A 17,615-nucleotide genomic window follows, 5' to 3' on the forward strand; every position below is an offset into this window, starting at 1 on the left:
GCAATGTATTCCAGGAGAATAAATTGAGTAATGCTAGTGTAAAATATCCTATTGTTATATGCATGCTCTTTGATATATTTTATTTGTTTATCTTGTGTATATATAGCCTTAATATTGCTGAATATAGGAAAACCAACTAACCAATCAGGGATACATAACTTCAACTTGTTTCTGTTTGTAGAATTTAGAATCTCAGTTTAGCCATTTTCTATAGTGTATGATTACTATTGTTACTATTTATTTTTACCGATTTTAATTAAAATGTTCACTTATGACCACCTTATACAATTCTTTGGAAGACTGTGTCATAGCACAAGATCAAAAAGATAAAATATATTTCATGTTAGAAGAGAAGGGAAAAATAGCATTCACATAGAACTAGATAAAAAAGAAGACCAGTGAAATAATACGTTAATATTTTACTTGGAAAATACATAAAAGGCTGATAAATGATAAGAGAATGCTATTTAAATTAAGCACAGTGATTGGAATACTATTTATAGAGCAGTATAAAACATGTTCTCCATATGCTTTCTTCATGGACCTCTAAGATGTTAGAAGAGAAATTAGTAGGTGAAATGCATAGATAGGTAGTTCCTTTTTCAGTGAATTGAGTGGCAGGAAAACACAGTGGCAAACAAAGGCAATATCCACTGTTGCTTAAGAAAGCAAAGATATTCCCTCTCCAAAGCTTGACAAAGATGGTGATTTTGTTGTAGCCTTGAACCTGAGACTAAATAGTATATGTTGACTAAATAATATATTTGATTGGTCTTCAAATTGGAACATTAATTTGAAAAGTTTAATCAAAATTTCATTTGTTTATAACTACATATAATTTGCTTTAATTAATAACTGTGTTTTTCTTTAAATCTGTTGACAAATATCCATGAATGGAAATGTGTTTATGTTTTAACATTTTAGAAATGCCCATTCATGTATTTTAAGTGGACATTCACTATCAAACATTATTTTCCTTTACACATAAACAAAGCATAGTAGCTTACTTATATCTTCACATACTCAACTTTTAAATCATGCCAAAGATCTTCACACTATCCTTAAATATCATGGAGTTAGTGCCACTCACCATTTTAAATAGAACTGAAAATTAAAACCCATTGAAAAGATTCTGAAAGAGTCTTCCCAGCTTTGAAAATTATGCCTGGATCTTTAATTCTAACATATGCTTGTTTTAGAAAGAAGGTAACAAAGTGAAAGAAGATACAGTTAACAACTCAATCTATTACATTCAACCAGGTAGTTTTGTGATACTAATTCATAAGACAGTAGGGCAACTATTAGACCACAGACTGATTAGGATTTCGGAGTTTTTCATATTCTTCAGCATAGTGTTGATATTGATCAGTGAGGAGAGGCTGGTTAGCTTCATCCATATTGCGTCTGGCACGAATCAGACAAGAAGCAGTCCCAAAAATCAACGCAACCAGTAACAAAGCGGCAACTACTGCTATGGCAATTATCTCAGGTACACTAAACTCCCGACCTATTTGGAAAGGAAGATAAAAATAAAAAGATAAATATTACAATAGTTATCACCAAAAATTGGACACCTGAAATTTAGGTAGAAATGTCTATTTTAATAGAAATCCTCATATTTAATTTATAATGGTCACATGGCCTTGAAGCCACTTCCTGATTTCTTTTAATGAGTGGACCCTATTGGGATAGTCATTGTTATTTCCATTTCATTTTGTGAAAGTGAGAGAATGATGACTCAAAGAGTTTGAGTCACTTGCCTATGTCACCTGGTTAGTAAGAAGTAAAGTTGGCTTTGGAGCCTGAGTATTTTAGAGTATAAGTCTTGTACTTTTCCACTATGCCCTACTGCCTTTGTTGGGGAAAGATTTAAACAAGAAGTTTTTGGTTTTTAAAATCTCAGAAAAACACTGAGGAGTATCCCACTCCCTTTTCCTTTAAGATAGATAAATGCAGGCAATATGGTATAGTAGAAGAATTGGGGCATATTCCATGGGCCTAAGCTCAAACTCATTCTCTTCCCTTATTAGAAATGTGAATCTGTAAATAGCTAACCTATTTAAGCCTCAGCTTCCTTATTTGTAAAATGAAGATGTTCATACTCACCCCAAAGCACTGTGAGGATTAAATAAGATAGGGTGCTGTACAATAAGATCAGTGTCAGCTTAGTGTGGACTCTCAACAAATATCAAGTTCCCTCCCTTATCCTCAAATAAAAATACAAATGAAAGTTTCTAAGTCCAAATGGAAAACATAGCTTCAGAACACTGTGATTACTTTAAAGACAACATATTTGCTTTTGGAAATTATCACAGTAAAAATACACTTTCAATACTTACTTGGCCATTGAACTTCATAAGTGTATCCCAGGTTGTCTGGAGCAGTAACAAACATTTCTGTGTTGGTGACTGGGGGCCAGAATGGCACCATGTTGTATTGTCTATTATGTCCAATAGGGGCATTTTCCAATGGAAATGTAGATATATCTAAATTATTCCAAAAACAACTTGTTAATAAACATAATAAAATTCATATTCATATCATTATTGAGTTCTAAAGGGATCCAATATTCAAGGAGAACATGAAAAAATTTTATTTTTATTTTACACTGAATAAAGATAAGAATTTTCACTACAGCATGATGGGAAATTACATAAAACAGAAAATGCTTTGAATACAGTACCAATATACCACTTAATAAAAAAAGAGAGTTTAAAAGCAGGAGAGTTTTACTATTTCATCATCTATAATGATGTTGAACAGTTTTTAAAAATTACATAAAGCAATTTGAATAAGGTATTAAATGTGTTTTTCAAAGCCAAAGAAAACATAAACCTGTAATTTGCTGTGGCATCAGCTGTAATTTAAAATTTGAGATACGGCATATCTATTAGAGGTTGTGCTTGTTTATGAATATTTCTGCTCAATATTTTTTATTTTGTCTGTTTACTTTTAGAGAAATCAATATTAGCTTTATTCCTAGGGCTTTACTCTGTTAGCAAAAAATGCTTAAAATTTTTAATCAAGGTCCTGGAATCCTATTCACTTCCTGATACCTCATGAATATAAACTATGGCTATTTATATTATTAATGAGTTTCTATCATCAGGAATAAAAATAATGAAATTTTTTTGTGGCAAAAGATGTTTGTTTCTCTTTTTTTTGTTCTATATTTATGTTGGTACAATTAAACACCAAATAGAATGCCACACACACACACACAAAAGAGTTAGAAGTGGGATTGGGCAGACACCAATGGGAACATAAGTCAGTATTAAGAGGTACGGCCTTTAAGAGGTGATTGAATTATGAGAATTCAGCCCTAATGAATAGATTAATCCATTCATGGATTCATGGGTTAATGGGTTATCATGGGAGAAGAACTGGTAACTTTATTAAGGGAGAGGGAGACACTTAAGCTAAGATACTCAGCCTCTGGACTATGTGGCACCCTGGGCTGACTCAGGGTCTCTGCAGAAAGTCCCCACCAGTAAGGCTTTCACAGATGTGGGCCCTCAACTTTGGATTTCTCAGCCTTCATAACTATAATAAATAAATTCAGTTTCTTAATTAATTACTTGGTTTCAGGGATTCTGTTATAAGCAACAGAAAACAAACTAAGACAGCTATCTAAGTATTAGATTTTCTCTTTGCTTGTAGATATAATACCTTGACAGGTACAGTGATTCCGTGAATCACAGAAGGGTGTTTCAGCATCTGGATTGAAGAAAAAATTATCATAGAAATGCCAAGTAGTGTTGATATTTTTGTGACTTTAAATTTACTATGTATTAAAGCTAATTAAATATTTATCTGTTAAAATCCACTGAGTACCTACTAATGCCAGATGCTGGTCTAGGCACTTAGGCTGTGGCATTGAAAAAAAGAGACAATATTTCTACTCTCAAATAATTCACATTCTAATGTATTATAAATTCATTGTTTATTAGCATTAGGTATTAAGATAATTTAGAAAACTTTTTAATTCCCCATTTTAGTTTTCTGCTTAACTCTGATTTGACCAGCCTCAATCCAGTTCAGCTTCAGCTGTGTGGTAAAGTTTTGTCCATTAAAACGAGGGGAGAAATAATAGTAAAAATAACAATAGCAATTGGATTGTCCTGTAATTTCCCTATGCAAGATCCTCCATGGCCCCCTATCTCTCTTAGAGTTAATCCCAGTATCCTTCAGGCTCTGCCTCCTGTGATCCCTTTTACCTTACTATCTCTCACCATTCTCTCCCCAGACCCCACTCTACTCCAGCCACAGTTGGCTCCCTGTTCCTTTGTCTTAGGACATTCTTCCATATATCTACACAGTACTTCCTTTCCCATTTCCTGATTTTATTTGTCTATAGAGACTTCTACCATCTAATATGCTGTATTTACATATGGTTATTGTCAATTTTATTAACAGGAATAAAAGTTTCAGGAAGAAAATTTGTTGGTGGATTTTTGTATACTATCATATTTCTGGTACCTTGAATACTGACCAGGAAATAGTAGATTTGAAAATAATATATATGAAAAGATTTAAGTGTATGTGTGATTACTTCATTTCTCTCGCAGCTCAAAAAGTAAAGTAGTGATTACTCTTGGAAATGTATAAACTGCTTCTTCTGAAAATACACTGAACTTCTGGGCTGCTATATTTAAAACTTACCTCATATAATTCTTAGTCGAAATAAAAGAGAAAGAATTGAATTGAATGTGTACATAGATCAGAAATATTAGTAAATAGAAATTAACATGGTAGTAACTAGAGTTTGGATGCTCTTAATTGTATTATTTCATGTCTAACGAGAGGAATCTGTAATGGACATTACTACTTGAATGACTCTACTTTTCTTTATTTGTAAAGTGTAATTTTTTTTTCCATTCTGAGCCTAATAATTCTATTATTCTGCAATTTGTAAAGAGCTTTCTGTATTTGTAAAAACCTTTCAATCATTTTGAAAAAGAATTCCATCCCTCCACTCCTAGACTTATTTTAAACAAGACTTCTGCTTTATAGAGAGTTTATAAAATTTTGTAATCTTTCTAAATTTTCTTTCTCTTCTTTACAGTTGTTTTATGACACTGCTTTCTAAAAGGTATTTGCAGGTACAAGGAATATTTAAGAAGGAGGCTAATTGTTTCAGCTTAGCTTTCATGCAATTTGGAGTGTTTACATTGACCTATCCTATAATTTTATGGCCACATTTTATCAGCAATGTGCTGCAGGATAGTTTCCTATTTTTCATTTATGGTACTTCTCTTCCCACTACAATTCAAGTTATTGAGAAATCTTATGCTATATATTGCAAAGAAAGAAAATGTCAGAAAAAAATGTTCAAAAGGTGTTTTTCTGGTTCATCAGTGACCTTTAGGTTAAAATCTGGAAAACCTTTAACAACTTGCTATGAATGTGAAATAATTATATTTTCAGCCAAGATACACAAGGCGAAGAAATATCTTTCCTTTCTTTCAAAGGTGAAAGAAAACTCCATTTAAGAGATTTGCTAGGTTACTGAATAGTCTCCGTTTCCTCTGAAAAGTTTACTAACACCCAAGGCATTGTGAATAACTGAATAAATACAACTTGAACATTGCCATATGGTTCCCAGAAGTGCATGTTTAACAAAAGTTGGTTTTGTTAATTCCTAAACCTATTAATTCGAGTTTACTCATTACTGTAATAAAAGGAATCTAGTTAAGCAAACATAAAGTGGTCATCATGACTGTAAAACAAAGAGGAGGGTGTTGTTTTTGTAGTATGTAAAATGAACACTTTGGAAAGATTAGTTAAAGGTGTATGGCTAAATATTTGCCCTCATATCGTATTTCAAAAGTCACTCATTTATTGTTTCACTTTTAAAAAAAGCTGACAGTGTAAATTATAGATAATTAATTATGGTTGCCATTACGTATATAAATACACATGAAAAATGAGATGAAACTCCAATAACTGAATTCACAACTGATTGAAAACTGAACCAATATTTATGTGTAGGTTGTTTCCCTTCCCTCCTCTCCCCTCCCCTCCCCTCCGCTCCCCTCCCCTCTTCTTTCTTTTCTTTTCTTCTTTTCTTTTCAGATCAAGTCTGTCTCTGTCAGCCAGGCTGGAGTGCAGTGGTGTGATCTTGGCTAACTGCAACCTCTACCTCCTGGGGTCAAGTGATTCTCCTGCCTCAGCCTCTCCAGTAGCTGGGATTACAGATGCCCACCACCATGCCTGGCTAATTTTTGTGATTTTAGTAGATACAGGGTTTCACTATGTTGACCAGGCGGGTCTCAAACTCTTGGGCTCAAGTGATCCTCCTGCCTTGGCCTCCCAATGTGCTGGGATTACAGGCTTATGTGTAAGTTGTTTCTTGAATAATTTTTGATGGAACAAACTATTTTCATCAATTTCATCAATTAATGGTCCTAATTAGGTTGAATTAGAGGACTTTACTGCACACATATACACACAGAAATGTAAGCATGCCGAATGGATACATAAATCAATAGGTAGTTAAGCTACAATATCATGTTCATGTGTGTGATGAACTAAAGGCACAGAAGCCAAAATTGAGAATGCTTTCAACATATGAAAATTTGTGATGTTTTAACCAGTGGAAGCACTTTTATTGTTTGAAAAATAATGCTAAGCTCTCAGCTGTATAGGAAGGCAGAGAAGGAGGCATTTTAAATAATATTTTAAAGAATGCATTGAAATGAACTTAAAAGAGATTTCCTGTAGTGTGATATAAAAGCCAACGTTAACTTTTCAAGTGGAACAAAATTTCTATTTGTGAGAGGCCATTAAGCAATAAAAATAAGAACTGTGGATTATGGATATACAATTTTTAGTCTTTTGGGATATCAAAGAAGAGCTCTATAAGGTTTTCTTCATTTATATTTAAAAGTAATTAGAATTTATGTTGGAAGATGAGGGTGAGAAAAATTTGTAAAACATAGTAGCATTTTTTTCATAGCAAAAATTAGGAGAGGTGATTTGGTTAGTCCTAGCAAGTGGTTAAAAATATCATCCTATAATAACTATTTGGAGAGACTTCTTGCCTGCATTTTCAAAGTAGAATTGAATGTCTGGAAGTGACTTGATATTACAGCTATGTTATCCTTATTTTGAATGTGTTTTTATGTACTGAGTGCCCAGCTTAAACTGATAACTATGCCATCTAAACAGTCCGCTTGGCTGACCATGCAAAAGGCATATGAAAATGTCTTACCAGCATTGTATCTCCTCAGCCATTCATCAAAGACTGCATCCGTGAAAGTGTGCAGGAGGACAAAAATAGGATCATTCGGAGACAAATGGGTTTGTCCCCCTGTTCCATTCAGGAATAGATGAGCCAAATTGTGAAGGCTTCGAACAGCAGGGTCATACTTTCCTGTGGGATCACTGTAACCTAGACACATAATAAGGAGGAGAATTGTAAAACTATTGAACATATTTTACTTTTCCAGTTAATAGTAATGGTTATATTGGGAAACAATTTGTCCAAGGCTTGTCAGGCCAGTTTTTGCCTTAATATAATAGCACTGCTTCTCCGTACCTATGGTTGGTGATATTTGTTTGCTATACCCAGAGCTAGATTGGTTTTATGCTAGTGGCATGACATTCTAAATGTAGCCTCCAGGTTAAAAATAATGACCTGCAAAGGATACCAGTCAAAATATATAGACACTCTATTTGACAAGGCAGACATTGTTCTACATGGGAATAAAGATAGTGAAAAACCCTCCAGTTTCTACTAAAAACTGCTGACACAATTTGGAGAAGAATGCTCTGATTGTTTGGAACTTAAGTTGCCAGATGTTACTTCAGCCTCCTACCTTACCTTTGAATGACTGTCAGCATGTTTATTTTTGGAAAACTACTTTATTTTTTATGGGGAAGCTACAATTTCTCAGGGCTTTCTTACTATCTTTGTGCTAGTTTTAAACACTGAGAAAACCTACTGTCAAAACATTTATACAGCTTTTGATAAATATCTCAATTCCATATATATACACACACACACATATATATACATATATACATATATATATTCCATATATAAGGGAGAAAACAAGGATAGGTATAGGACAGGTCATAAATAAAAATGGAGGGTCTATGATGTAGGATGTCTAATTGGCTGGAAGGACCAGAGGTTTGAGATCAGGGAATGGTTGTGTATTATAAAATGAAATCAGACTTTAAAATACATTAACCAGTTCTCTCTTCATCTAAGATGGATTGTATAGTTGTAGCCACTTATTTAGTCACCTATGCATTTTTTCAAGCACCCATTCCACTATTATTTGACTCAAAAACATTTAAAGATTGCCTGTGATATATATGGAAGGTGGCTTGTCACTAGTCTTTTTATACGTTTTGTCAGGAAATAAGTATAATTGTCTTCTGATTGGGCATTAAGAAGACACAATCTGCACATTTAAAAAAAAATCAGTGCTGATGGCCTTAGTTTACAGATTAGCCAAAATGTAGTGATTTTTTATTGAATCATATTCAAATCAGTGCATTTGGGTAGTTATTAAAATAATCAAAAATAGGTTAAAATGGCATATAATTTTGAGACTAAAAGGTGAGAGAATTAAAAATAATTATTAGATTTATATACCAAGTATCTCTGATCATACGACAGAGAAATCTATTTGCATTTTTGGGGAGATGGGATGCATTAGACGTGGACAATGCTATACTGAAGGTAAAATTTAACAATAACAAGTTTATAATAAGATAAAAGTAATTATATTCTTTTGAAGACTTTACATATATATATATCAAGCATCATTTGGAGGTATCAAAATGTATTATATAAAGACACTGGATTTTGAAAATTTGAATTTGAACCTATGCTCTGTTAGTAACTAGCTGAATATCTTGTGATAATAATTTTATCTCTTTATACCTCACTTTCCTCAGCTTTAAAATATTTTGTGTGAAATAAGGAAAACCAAGTTAAGCATCAGTAGATGCTAATTCGAATTTGTATAGACTTTTGAAAAAAGTTACAGGTTAATACTGACCTAAATAACACATATGCACAAGCAAGGCTTTACTCAGTGTCAACTAATTGTTTGGAATGATTTTATTATTTCTCTCATTTAAAAAAAAAGTAAACTAATTTAATACACTGTCAACGTCTTGAATATTGTTTGCCAATGCTAGACCTTGATATAGTTACACATATTGATCAGCTAGCTACCAGAAATTTGAATTTAAATTGTTTTTGAGTGTTTAAGAAATTGGAGCATGATTTCCAAGGTCTTCTCCCATAACGAAAAGAGCTTCATGGTTGGACCCTTCTCTTTAAGAAAGTTCCTTTTTCGAGCAGGTGTATCATAATAGACAACCTCATTCACATAAACGCACAGGATTAATATACTATTCAAAGCCTTCTCGAAGAAACTTGCTTTTGAATAATTCAGTTTACTCTGATAGCTAGATCTTTTCAAAGTACTCATTTCATTTACTTGCCTTCCACTGTGTTTCTGAAACTGTTTGTAGAGTTGGAATAAAAAGGAGGTGTGTCAAATAAACCAACTTCCAAGCACTGAGCGACATCCTGTGGTTCAGGAAGACGTTGCACCATTGGTCTGGCCACATTTCCAGCTGGATTTCTCCTAATTGGCCCGCTCTCAGTGCCTGCAGAAAAAAATGGGGTGTGCAAACATTTACACAATGTTTGGATGTCTTATTATTGCTCTTTAAAACTTTATACATAGCATGAATATGAAATATAGGATTTCCTTGGTAGAAAACAAAATTTAAAAATGCATACTTGGTAGCATTAAAGTGAGAAAATCTAAGTAATCATGTCCCACTTCTTTGAATCGAGTAGATACGTGATACATAAATGTATCTGAAGGAAAAAAAACAATCACACTAACAGATACAGGTCTTGACATTTGCTAAACCAATATATGCTTCTTTCACAAGAATGTATTAAAATGAAAATTCCATGGAAAATTGAATCTTGCCAAAATAATCCCATAAACCTAAGTTCTACACTAAAATCTATATGTCACACATATGTGATATTTTGTATGCAAATGCTGCCTATTTAAACCTTCAGAGAAATAAGGAAAAAAAGACCTTCTATTTCTTTGGAAAGTGATACATATTTCAAGCAACACACATTTTTCAACTTTTTCAGCAATTAATGTGAGAAATAATGAAACTTTGTGAATGGCAGTAACAAACAGACAAAGAACTGTGATACTAGGGATAGATAATACGATAGGAGCCTTAAAGAAGAGAGATGGAGGGAGGGAGCGGGGAAAGAGAGAGATCCTGCCCATTCAGATCTCCAGAAAAGCTTTATAAAGATAGATTTACAAAGAGCCCCATAGGATTAAGAAAAGTTTTCATAGGTGAAATAAAAGAAATTTTACAAGACAAACATTTTAGGTAGAGGAAATGGTAAGAGATGATACACGTTCTTCTGTCTATAACAAAATCCCCTATCTATAACAGAAAACGTGTGTATCCCACAGACTTAGCACAGTACCTGGCATTTAATAGGTGCTGAAGAGTTGTTTGGTGCCTGTCATTATATGGAAAATATCATGTTAGCTGTAAAAAAAAAAAAAGGGGGGGGGGGCCTGTTTGGGAAATAGTTTGCCTGGAGAAAAAAAAAAAAGAGAGAGAGAGAGAACTCTCAGACCAAAATACAATGGCCTGGTCAGAAAAAGAATAAATGCTTTGGTATCTGCAGACATCCTGATCCTCAATTTCATTTCTCTGCCACAAGGTGGGACCATGTATTCAGCATACCAAACAAATACAAATTTATTCTAAGTTTTAAACTTCTACAGAGGAGATGTTCATATATTATCACTTCTCTTATTCCTATACACTGCTAAATAATCTAATGGTGAAAATATATATCTAATTCTTCTTGATTTATTTAGAGTATTCCTTATTTAAGTTCATAAAATAATTTAATGTTTGATGAATACAATAATATATGTAGAATAAATATGTTGTGACTATAATAATAAAACAACTTCACATAACTCTTATTTTTATATGGAACAACAATCAAGAGAGCCATACATGCCTGAAAACGAAAAATAAGATGGGGTAGGGGGTGTCTAATAATTAAACCTCGTGTTACTAGCACAGGCACAAATAATAATATGATCCAAGGAAGAGAACGGAAAGCTCAGGAAGAGATCTACATGGGGCAGAAATTTGACCTGTGACAGAGGTGGCATTCAGATCACTGGAGAAAGATGCTGGGACAATTGGTTAGGCATTCTCTTATTGTGTTCACTTCGGAAGAGCTGGAAAGAAGCTAGGAGGCAGACATCAGTACCATATCCTCCTTTTCTAAAAACTATCTCCCACATCACCTTTTGTTTTCTAACTTTATAACTGCAAGCATACATTTGGTTTGTTTATTTTCTTTTTTTTCTTCCCAGGGCATTTCCAACTTTTTGCCTATTTTTCACATTTTCTTAGGAAACATTTTCTGTGAAATTCCAACACAAGACACATGACTACTAAGTAGTGCTAAGAAAACTAAGAGGATTAGTGTATACAACTAGACATTTCCAAAATAAGAAAGCTAGAAAGACATTGACCAAATTACTCAAGAAAGGCAGTGCAAAAATGTGTAGGCGCTTTCTGTTTCCCCTGCAGCAACTTACACGCTGCCTTAAACATTCTAGGTGCTTAATGAATGCCTGGTACATTGTTTGTCTATAATAAAAGTAGATTTTAGTCTGAATTCTCTAGTAGAATGAAGGGCCTTCCAGGCAACATACTTAATCCCTTTATCTAAAAAGAAATTCTGACTCCAAGCTATCATTTGCAACTTACTGTTACAAAGTGTTCCCAGGGTATCATAATCTTCCAAGGAGTCACAGACCACTCGCCATTGAGAAAAGACAGAGTTTGGGCTTATTAGAGTGGAATCAAAGTTGCTTCTGGATCCCATCAAGTCATCCGTGCAGATATCACAGACATTTTTCCCCGTCGCAAAATTCCAGTAAGGAAGGGAGAAAGAAGGCTCTTGCAACATTTCCTAGATCACAGAAACTACATTAATATTCTCTGCTTCTGTTTATAATTCTTCCTTTCTGTTTGGTCTACTCTCTGACAGCCTATTTCTATTAGCTCTCTTTAGACAATAAGGTACTGGTTAGTATATCAGTGGTGTCTGAGGGGCCCAGAGGAGTTAAAATCTTATTTAACAAAGCTGGTAATTTATTACAAGGTGTCATTTAGGCATTAGAGGGAATGAAACTCAACTTATTATGCAGACATTTCTGAAAATGATTTAGAGGGATAAAGGATCTTCTTTTTCTTTTTTAGGCAGGTAATTACATTTATATTGGTTATATAAAAATTATCAATAACAACATCCACTTATTGGCATTTCCACCTTTTCCATTTTCCTATCTTTAATTCAAGTATCATTAACTCTTAGTCTGCAGCCAGATCCAGCCTTAAAATATGTTTTGTGGAGTGCTAATTTCTGTTTTTAAATTTAATTTGAATGACTAGGCATTTAGATTCTGGTTTGGCCACAGGCCAATGGACTCGTTCACACTGAGCATGGAAGGTGTTTTATTTAGGAAACCCTGCCTTAGAATCCAAACTTTCAAGACTCAGGCTTCTGCCTAAATCTTATACTGATAAAAATGCTAAACAGAAGCTGGAGTAAATCTTTCTGCCCATTGTTTTTTAGATCAGTGACCTAGTTTCCATTCAGAGCTGATCTCACATTTTTAAAAATGCTGGCCTCAAGATCACATGCTTATTTCATTCGTGCTTTAAACCATACATTTCCTTGTTATTTCTCATTTCTTTGGGGCCTTGAGAAGTTCTATTTATGGTATGAGATTTAAATGTAGGGATCGCAATTGTTTTATCTTATCTCTCAAGCACTCAGTATATTTCTACTTTTTCACTTTAAATCCCTTCCTAGGAAGCATTTTCTTATCCTTGGGTGTTTTAGAGAGCCAAAAGCTTTCCAAGTTATCCTCAGTTATTGGTCTCCAGGGGTTGGTAGTCCTCCTTTAGAAGCCATCATTGTGGTTCACAAAAATTAGTGACAGCTTCCAAGGGATCATTAAGAATTGGTTTGTGGTTCAGCAACTGACATTTGGGAGCCAGAGCATATTCATGTGGCATTTCAACCATGAATTACATTTAAATTGTAATTTGTTGGATCCCTTGTGCTGTTGGGTTTTTAAAATGTAAGTCATAGAGGTTGAAGTTTACACAGGCAAAAGTGAAGCTTTCAGATACTTTCCACCTGCCCTTTCATTTTGGTGTGCCCATGAGAAAATGACTTGAAGGCATGAAGATCTGCAGTCAATTACAAATGACAGATTTATCTACTCATAATCTACTAAATGTCTCACTTGCAATCAGAGCTATAAAATATGATGTTCAGAGTATCAGATGAATTCATTTAATCACTCTCAAACTGCAAATGGATAGTGCACTTTCAAACGAATATTTTATCCTGTATTTTAGTGTATTAATTCTCTCTCTTCTAACCATTTACTTTTTCTCGGAATAATGCTGGCACAGCATTCTGCAAATTAATAAATGAATCTAAATACCTTTCCTGTCTTCAGATAGTTTTGGCTTAATTTGTATACTTTAACTTGAAAGGGGAGATTCGTTGCTGTTATTTCACATAGAAAACAGGTTTACTTTGTGGATTTCCTAGTTGATACCTAACAACTTAAAATTTTATTTTAAAATTTCAATATTTTTCTCAAGAAACAGACAAGTTGGTAAAAGAAATAAGAGTAAAGAATCTATGTAACTAGATGCTTTAATATGTTTGAAGCTTGTCTGCTTAGAAAATAAGCATGAAATAACTGCTTGAGTTGAGGTTCACTTTGTGCCAAATAAAAAGCCAGTGTCTTTTCACTAAAAATATTGCCTGACTGACAAAATTATTTTGGTATTTTTTGACTTTTTTTCAAATTTTATATATTTTAGTGTACAACATGGTGCTTTGATATAAATATACATAGTAAAGTGATTACTATAGTCAAGCAAATTAACATATCTGTCCTCTTACATAGTGATGTGATATTTTAATAGGTTTCTTCTGTAAGACTCAAAGGGTAGGGAACATGGAAAAATATAGTTCAATGAAAATATGAGAGTCTAAATGGAAAGGAATTTTTTTTTGTTATTTAAACCCTGTACCATGTTGGAAGGAATCATCACTGGAATGATGAGAGATGCATTTGGGACTGGAAAGATTGAGAAGTCTCTAACTCACATTATTTGACCAGGAGGAGGAATCTGCTTATATTTATTAGAGAAGGAAGACATGCAAATGAGATTCTTCTGTTTCAAATTTTATGAAAATCATGTTTTCAATTAAACTGCAAAATATTTTTAAACTTTTAATTCATTCCTTCAAATGTCTCATTTTGCTCATTATTGATATTCCTTTATTTTCACTTCACTAAGATAAAGATTAATTAATAAGTAACCAAAACAAGGAGAAAACAAAATGCCAAAGACAAGTTAGTAACATAAAATTGCTCTTTCATCAAATGTCCTGATGGTTCTGAAAACTAGTGAATTAAAATGTTTTACAGACAAGGCAACTTGTCTGTGAAGAGTCTGAAAACTGAAACGCTTCTTACATACCTGCATATCTTTCTCCAGACGCAGGAGGTGGTACCTGTGCCATGTGAGAAAAGCTGGTCCTTCATGAGAGAAATCCACTTCACCAAAGCTTTCCTGCCCTGCCCCAAGGAAAGTCTTCTTGACTGAGTAATAGTGTGTCCAAACAAAGTAGTTATAAATGGAAATGTTCTCAAATTGTGGTGTGTTGCCATCTGGCCCCAATATTTCTTCTGATCTCCTGGTGGCAATGACAAATAAAGGGTGAGTTGTGCGCTTTGCCATATCCAGGGCCCGGACAAAGTGGTTCTTTTCTTCTTTACTTAAGTCCAGAAGATTTCTCCTGACTTTAGGGATACAAAATTCAAGCATGAAAACATCTGCCTTGAGGGGATGGGTAGAGAAAGAGCATAATCATCTTGTAACACGCCACCGCCCATTTATCCATCTGTTCAAATGTGTTTTAAATTATTTTATACTTTTAAAAATATCCTTAACTAAAACCCTTTCTTCAAACCTGCTTTCTCTCTCTTTCTTCCCTTTTCTCTCTCTCTCTTTTTCCTCTCTCCAATTTACTGCATGATTTCTATTACCTTTCTTTAATCTTACCTATGGATTTTATGTTTCTGTGACCTTGTCATGTTGATTTCTGCCCACTATTGGCATTTTTGTTGGAATTTTTTATCTTTTTACCATCATAAATCTTCCAAAATTAGGTGGTATAACATAGTAGTTAACACCAGAAAATTATTCTATGACTTTGGGCACATTTTTCCAAGCCTCAGTTTTTTTTTTTTAAATCATTAAAATGTGGATAAACATAATACCTGCTTTATAGAATTGAAAGTTCAAAGAGCACACACATAAAAAGCAATTAGCCCAAGGCCTAACTCATAGTAAAGACTCAATACATGTTCTGTTAAACCTTTAGTCTCCTATCTCACACATAGAACAAATCAAATATTGTTAGCTGTTACTGTTTAATGCTTTGTTATTTAATAGTATTTAGTCTGCAGGCCAAACTCTTCATCTCAAATGCCTGAATTTGATCATCATGGTAGGAAACTTCTTTAAGGGTCAGCAGAGGTAGCTGCAGAACTAAAATATAAGGGCCAGATAGATAGTTCTCAGCTGAGTTTCAGGTTTACTAAATATCAGCTGTGTGGGTTTGAACTTTCCGAACCTCATCTATGACAATTAACATGTTTACCTGAAGGAGTTACTGAATTGACTGGTCATAATACCTAACACAGTTCCTAGGATATGGTGGTTGCTCAACAATGTTTCAGGAGACAATATTGGTCAGAAGTTCTGAGCTTCAACTCCAACCCTTTACATTAAAGAAGTTTCTTAACCCTTCTAAGCCTCAGTTTCCTCAATTATAAAAAGAGAGGGTTGAGCTATATGATTTCCAGGTATTCTTGCAGCTCAAATGATTTAAGATTTTATTAAGAGCCTTGAGTCTCATGCAGGACTTGTGAACTCATTCATATCTCCACTTACCTACGAGAACCCTCTGGTCACAGGCAGCTCCTCTCCAGCCAGGACGGCACGTCCCACAGTTGTGTCCTGAGAAATTGCCATTGCAGTGACATGTCCTATTGAAGAAGCGCAAGGGCCAGACCTCCCGATCATCTCTGCCATCATGGGGATACCGAGGGCTGTGGGGTCGGGAATCTGCAGTCACTGCCTCGCATCTGCCCCTCCCTGATGATGAACCACAGCGGTCTGTCCCAGGCCCAGACATGGGGGACAGGTCTGGGCAACACATACCACTCCTCAAAGCCTCAACAGTGGCACACTCTCTTGGGAACTGAGCCCAGGCCTGCTGAAAAAGCAGCAGGGGGAAGAAGATATAGCCCAGAGAGAGGAGTTTAGGAGCACTCATTCTGCTTGAAGTAACAGTGCAAAACAAAGATCTGTTTCACAGCCCTTTGTGTAGAGAAGACTGAAGCATGTAGATGAAAATTCAGCTGAAAAAGAGTAAGTAAAATGAGATTATGCAAGTTTTTCTTGGTACTCAAAATGGTATGAACCCTTCCCAAACCACCTTCAAAATGGAATCCATATGGAAAATGACATTTCACACAAATAATAAAAATAGTAATTTACCTTTAAAATTTGACATGTATAACACCCACATGTGTGATACCCACATAATTAAATTACCTGTCTTTGTCATTTTCTTTTCTTATATATATACTAGATATCAGTTATCAAAAGCATGAATTAGCAGGTCACCATCATTAATTACATTTAATTTAACCTTGGAGCTGAAGGAATAATTGGGAACAGATTTCCAGCAAGTTAATTTCTGTGATTTAAAGTCCCTTATACTAATGGAATTTTGGGAGGAGTCCACCCACTGCCCATAGGACTTCTTTCCAGTACCTTAAAATCCTGAAGGATGTCTCTGATGAACTTCTCTTAGAATTGAATGTTTTATATCTGCTTGAGTTTTTTGTCCTCTCACGTCAGAACTGTTAATTGCATGTGGATTGCTGCCTGATAATTAATCCCAAATCTGCTCACCCAAACTAGGAGGGGCTAGTCTTTTTTTCCACCCTTTACTAATCCTTTTCACTTCAGTGAATGTTTCTGCCCTTTAAGGACTTGATCAGCACATGATTCCCTTCTTACTGATTTCCTTGTGATGCTTACAGTTAAGTAAAGGCCAGAAGCACTAATTTGGAATACCAGTCAGAGAAACCAGTGAGATTTGTTTGCATTGCAGAGATTTTGTTTTTTCCTTTCACAGTGTATCTTTAGAGGCTGAAACAAGATGAACTACCTTCTCCTAATGATACAAAGGCCAGGCTAGTGTTTGTACCTGATAGTAGCTTTTGGTTCTTTTCTGTCTTGAAAACAGATGCTGCTGTTCTTACAATTTCTAGAGAGAATAATTGTAGTGGAAAAGGAATCAGGTACAGTTACACCACAGCACATGACATTTGCCCTCATGGTGCCTGTGGGTTTTGACGGGGAGTTGGGAACTTCAACTCCCTTACCTTCAC

At 34.5% G+C, this 17,615-nt stretch overlaps 1 protein-coding gene across 1 annotated transcript; it reads right to left on the reverse strand.

Moving 5' to 3' along the window:
* Positions 1–404: 404 nt before the first annotated feature.
* TYRP1 (tyrosinase related protein 1) lies at positions 405–17,112 on the reverse strand. The gene is made up of 8 exons (XM_028835172.2): positions 16,993–17,112; positions 16,105–16,574; positions 14,626–14,948; positions 11,818–12,022; positions 9,469–9,636; positions 7,214–7,393; positions 2,340–2,486; positions 405–1,507 (listed from the first exon to the last, which is right to left on the reverse strand). Exons 2-8 carry the CDS (start codon positions 16,487–16,489, stop codon positions 1,302–1,304), a joined length of 1,614 nt encoding a protein of 537 aa, XP_028691005.1. The 5' UTR covers positions 16,490–16,574; positions 16,993–17,112; the 3' UTR covers positions 405–1,301.
* Between the last annotated feature and the right edge of the window lie 503 nt (positions 17,113–17,615).

This window comes from Macaca mulatta, chromosome 15, assembly GCF_049350105.2.
Source record: "Macaca mulatta isolate MMU2019108-1 chromosome 15, T2T-MMU8v2.0, whole genome shotgun sequence".
NCBI lineage: Eukaryota > Metazoa > Chordata > Mammalia > Primates > Cercopithecidae > Macaca > Macaca mulatta.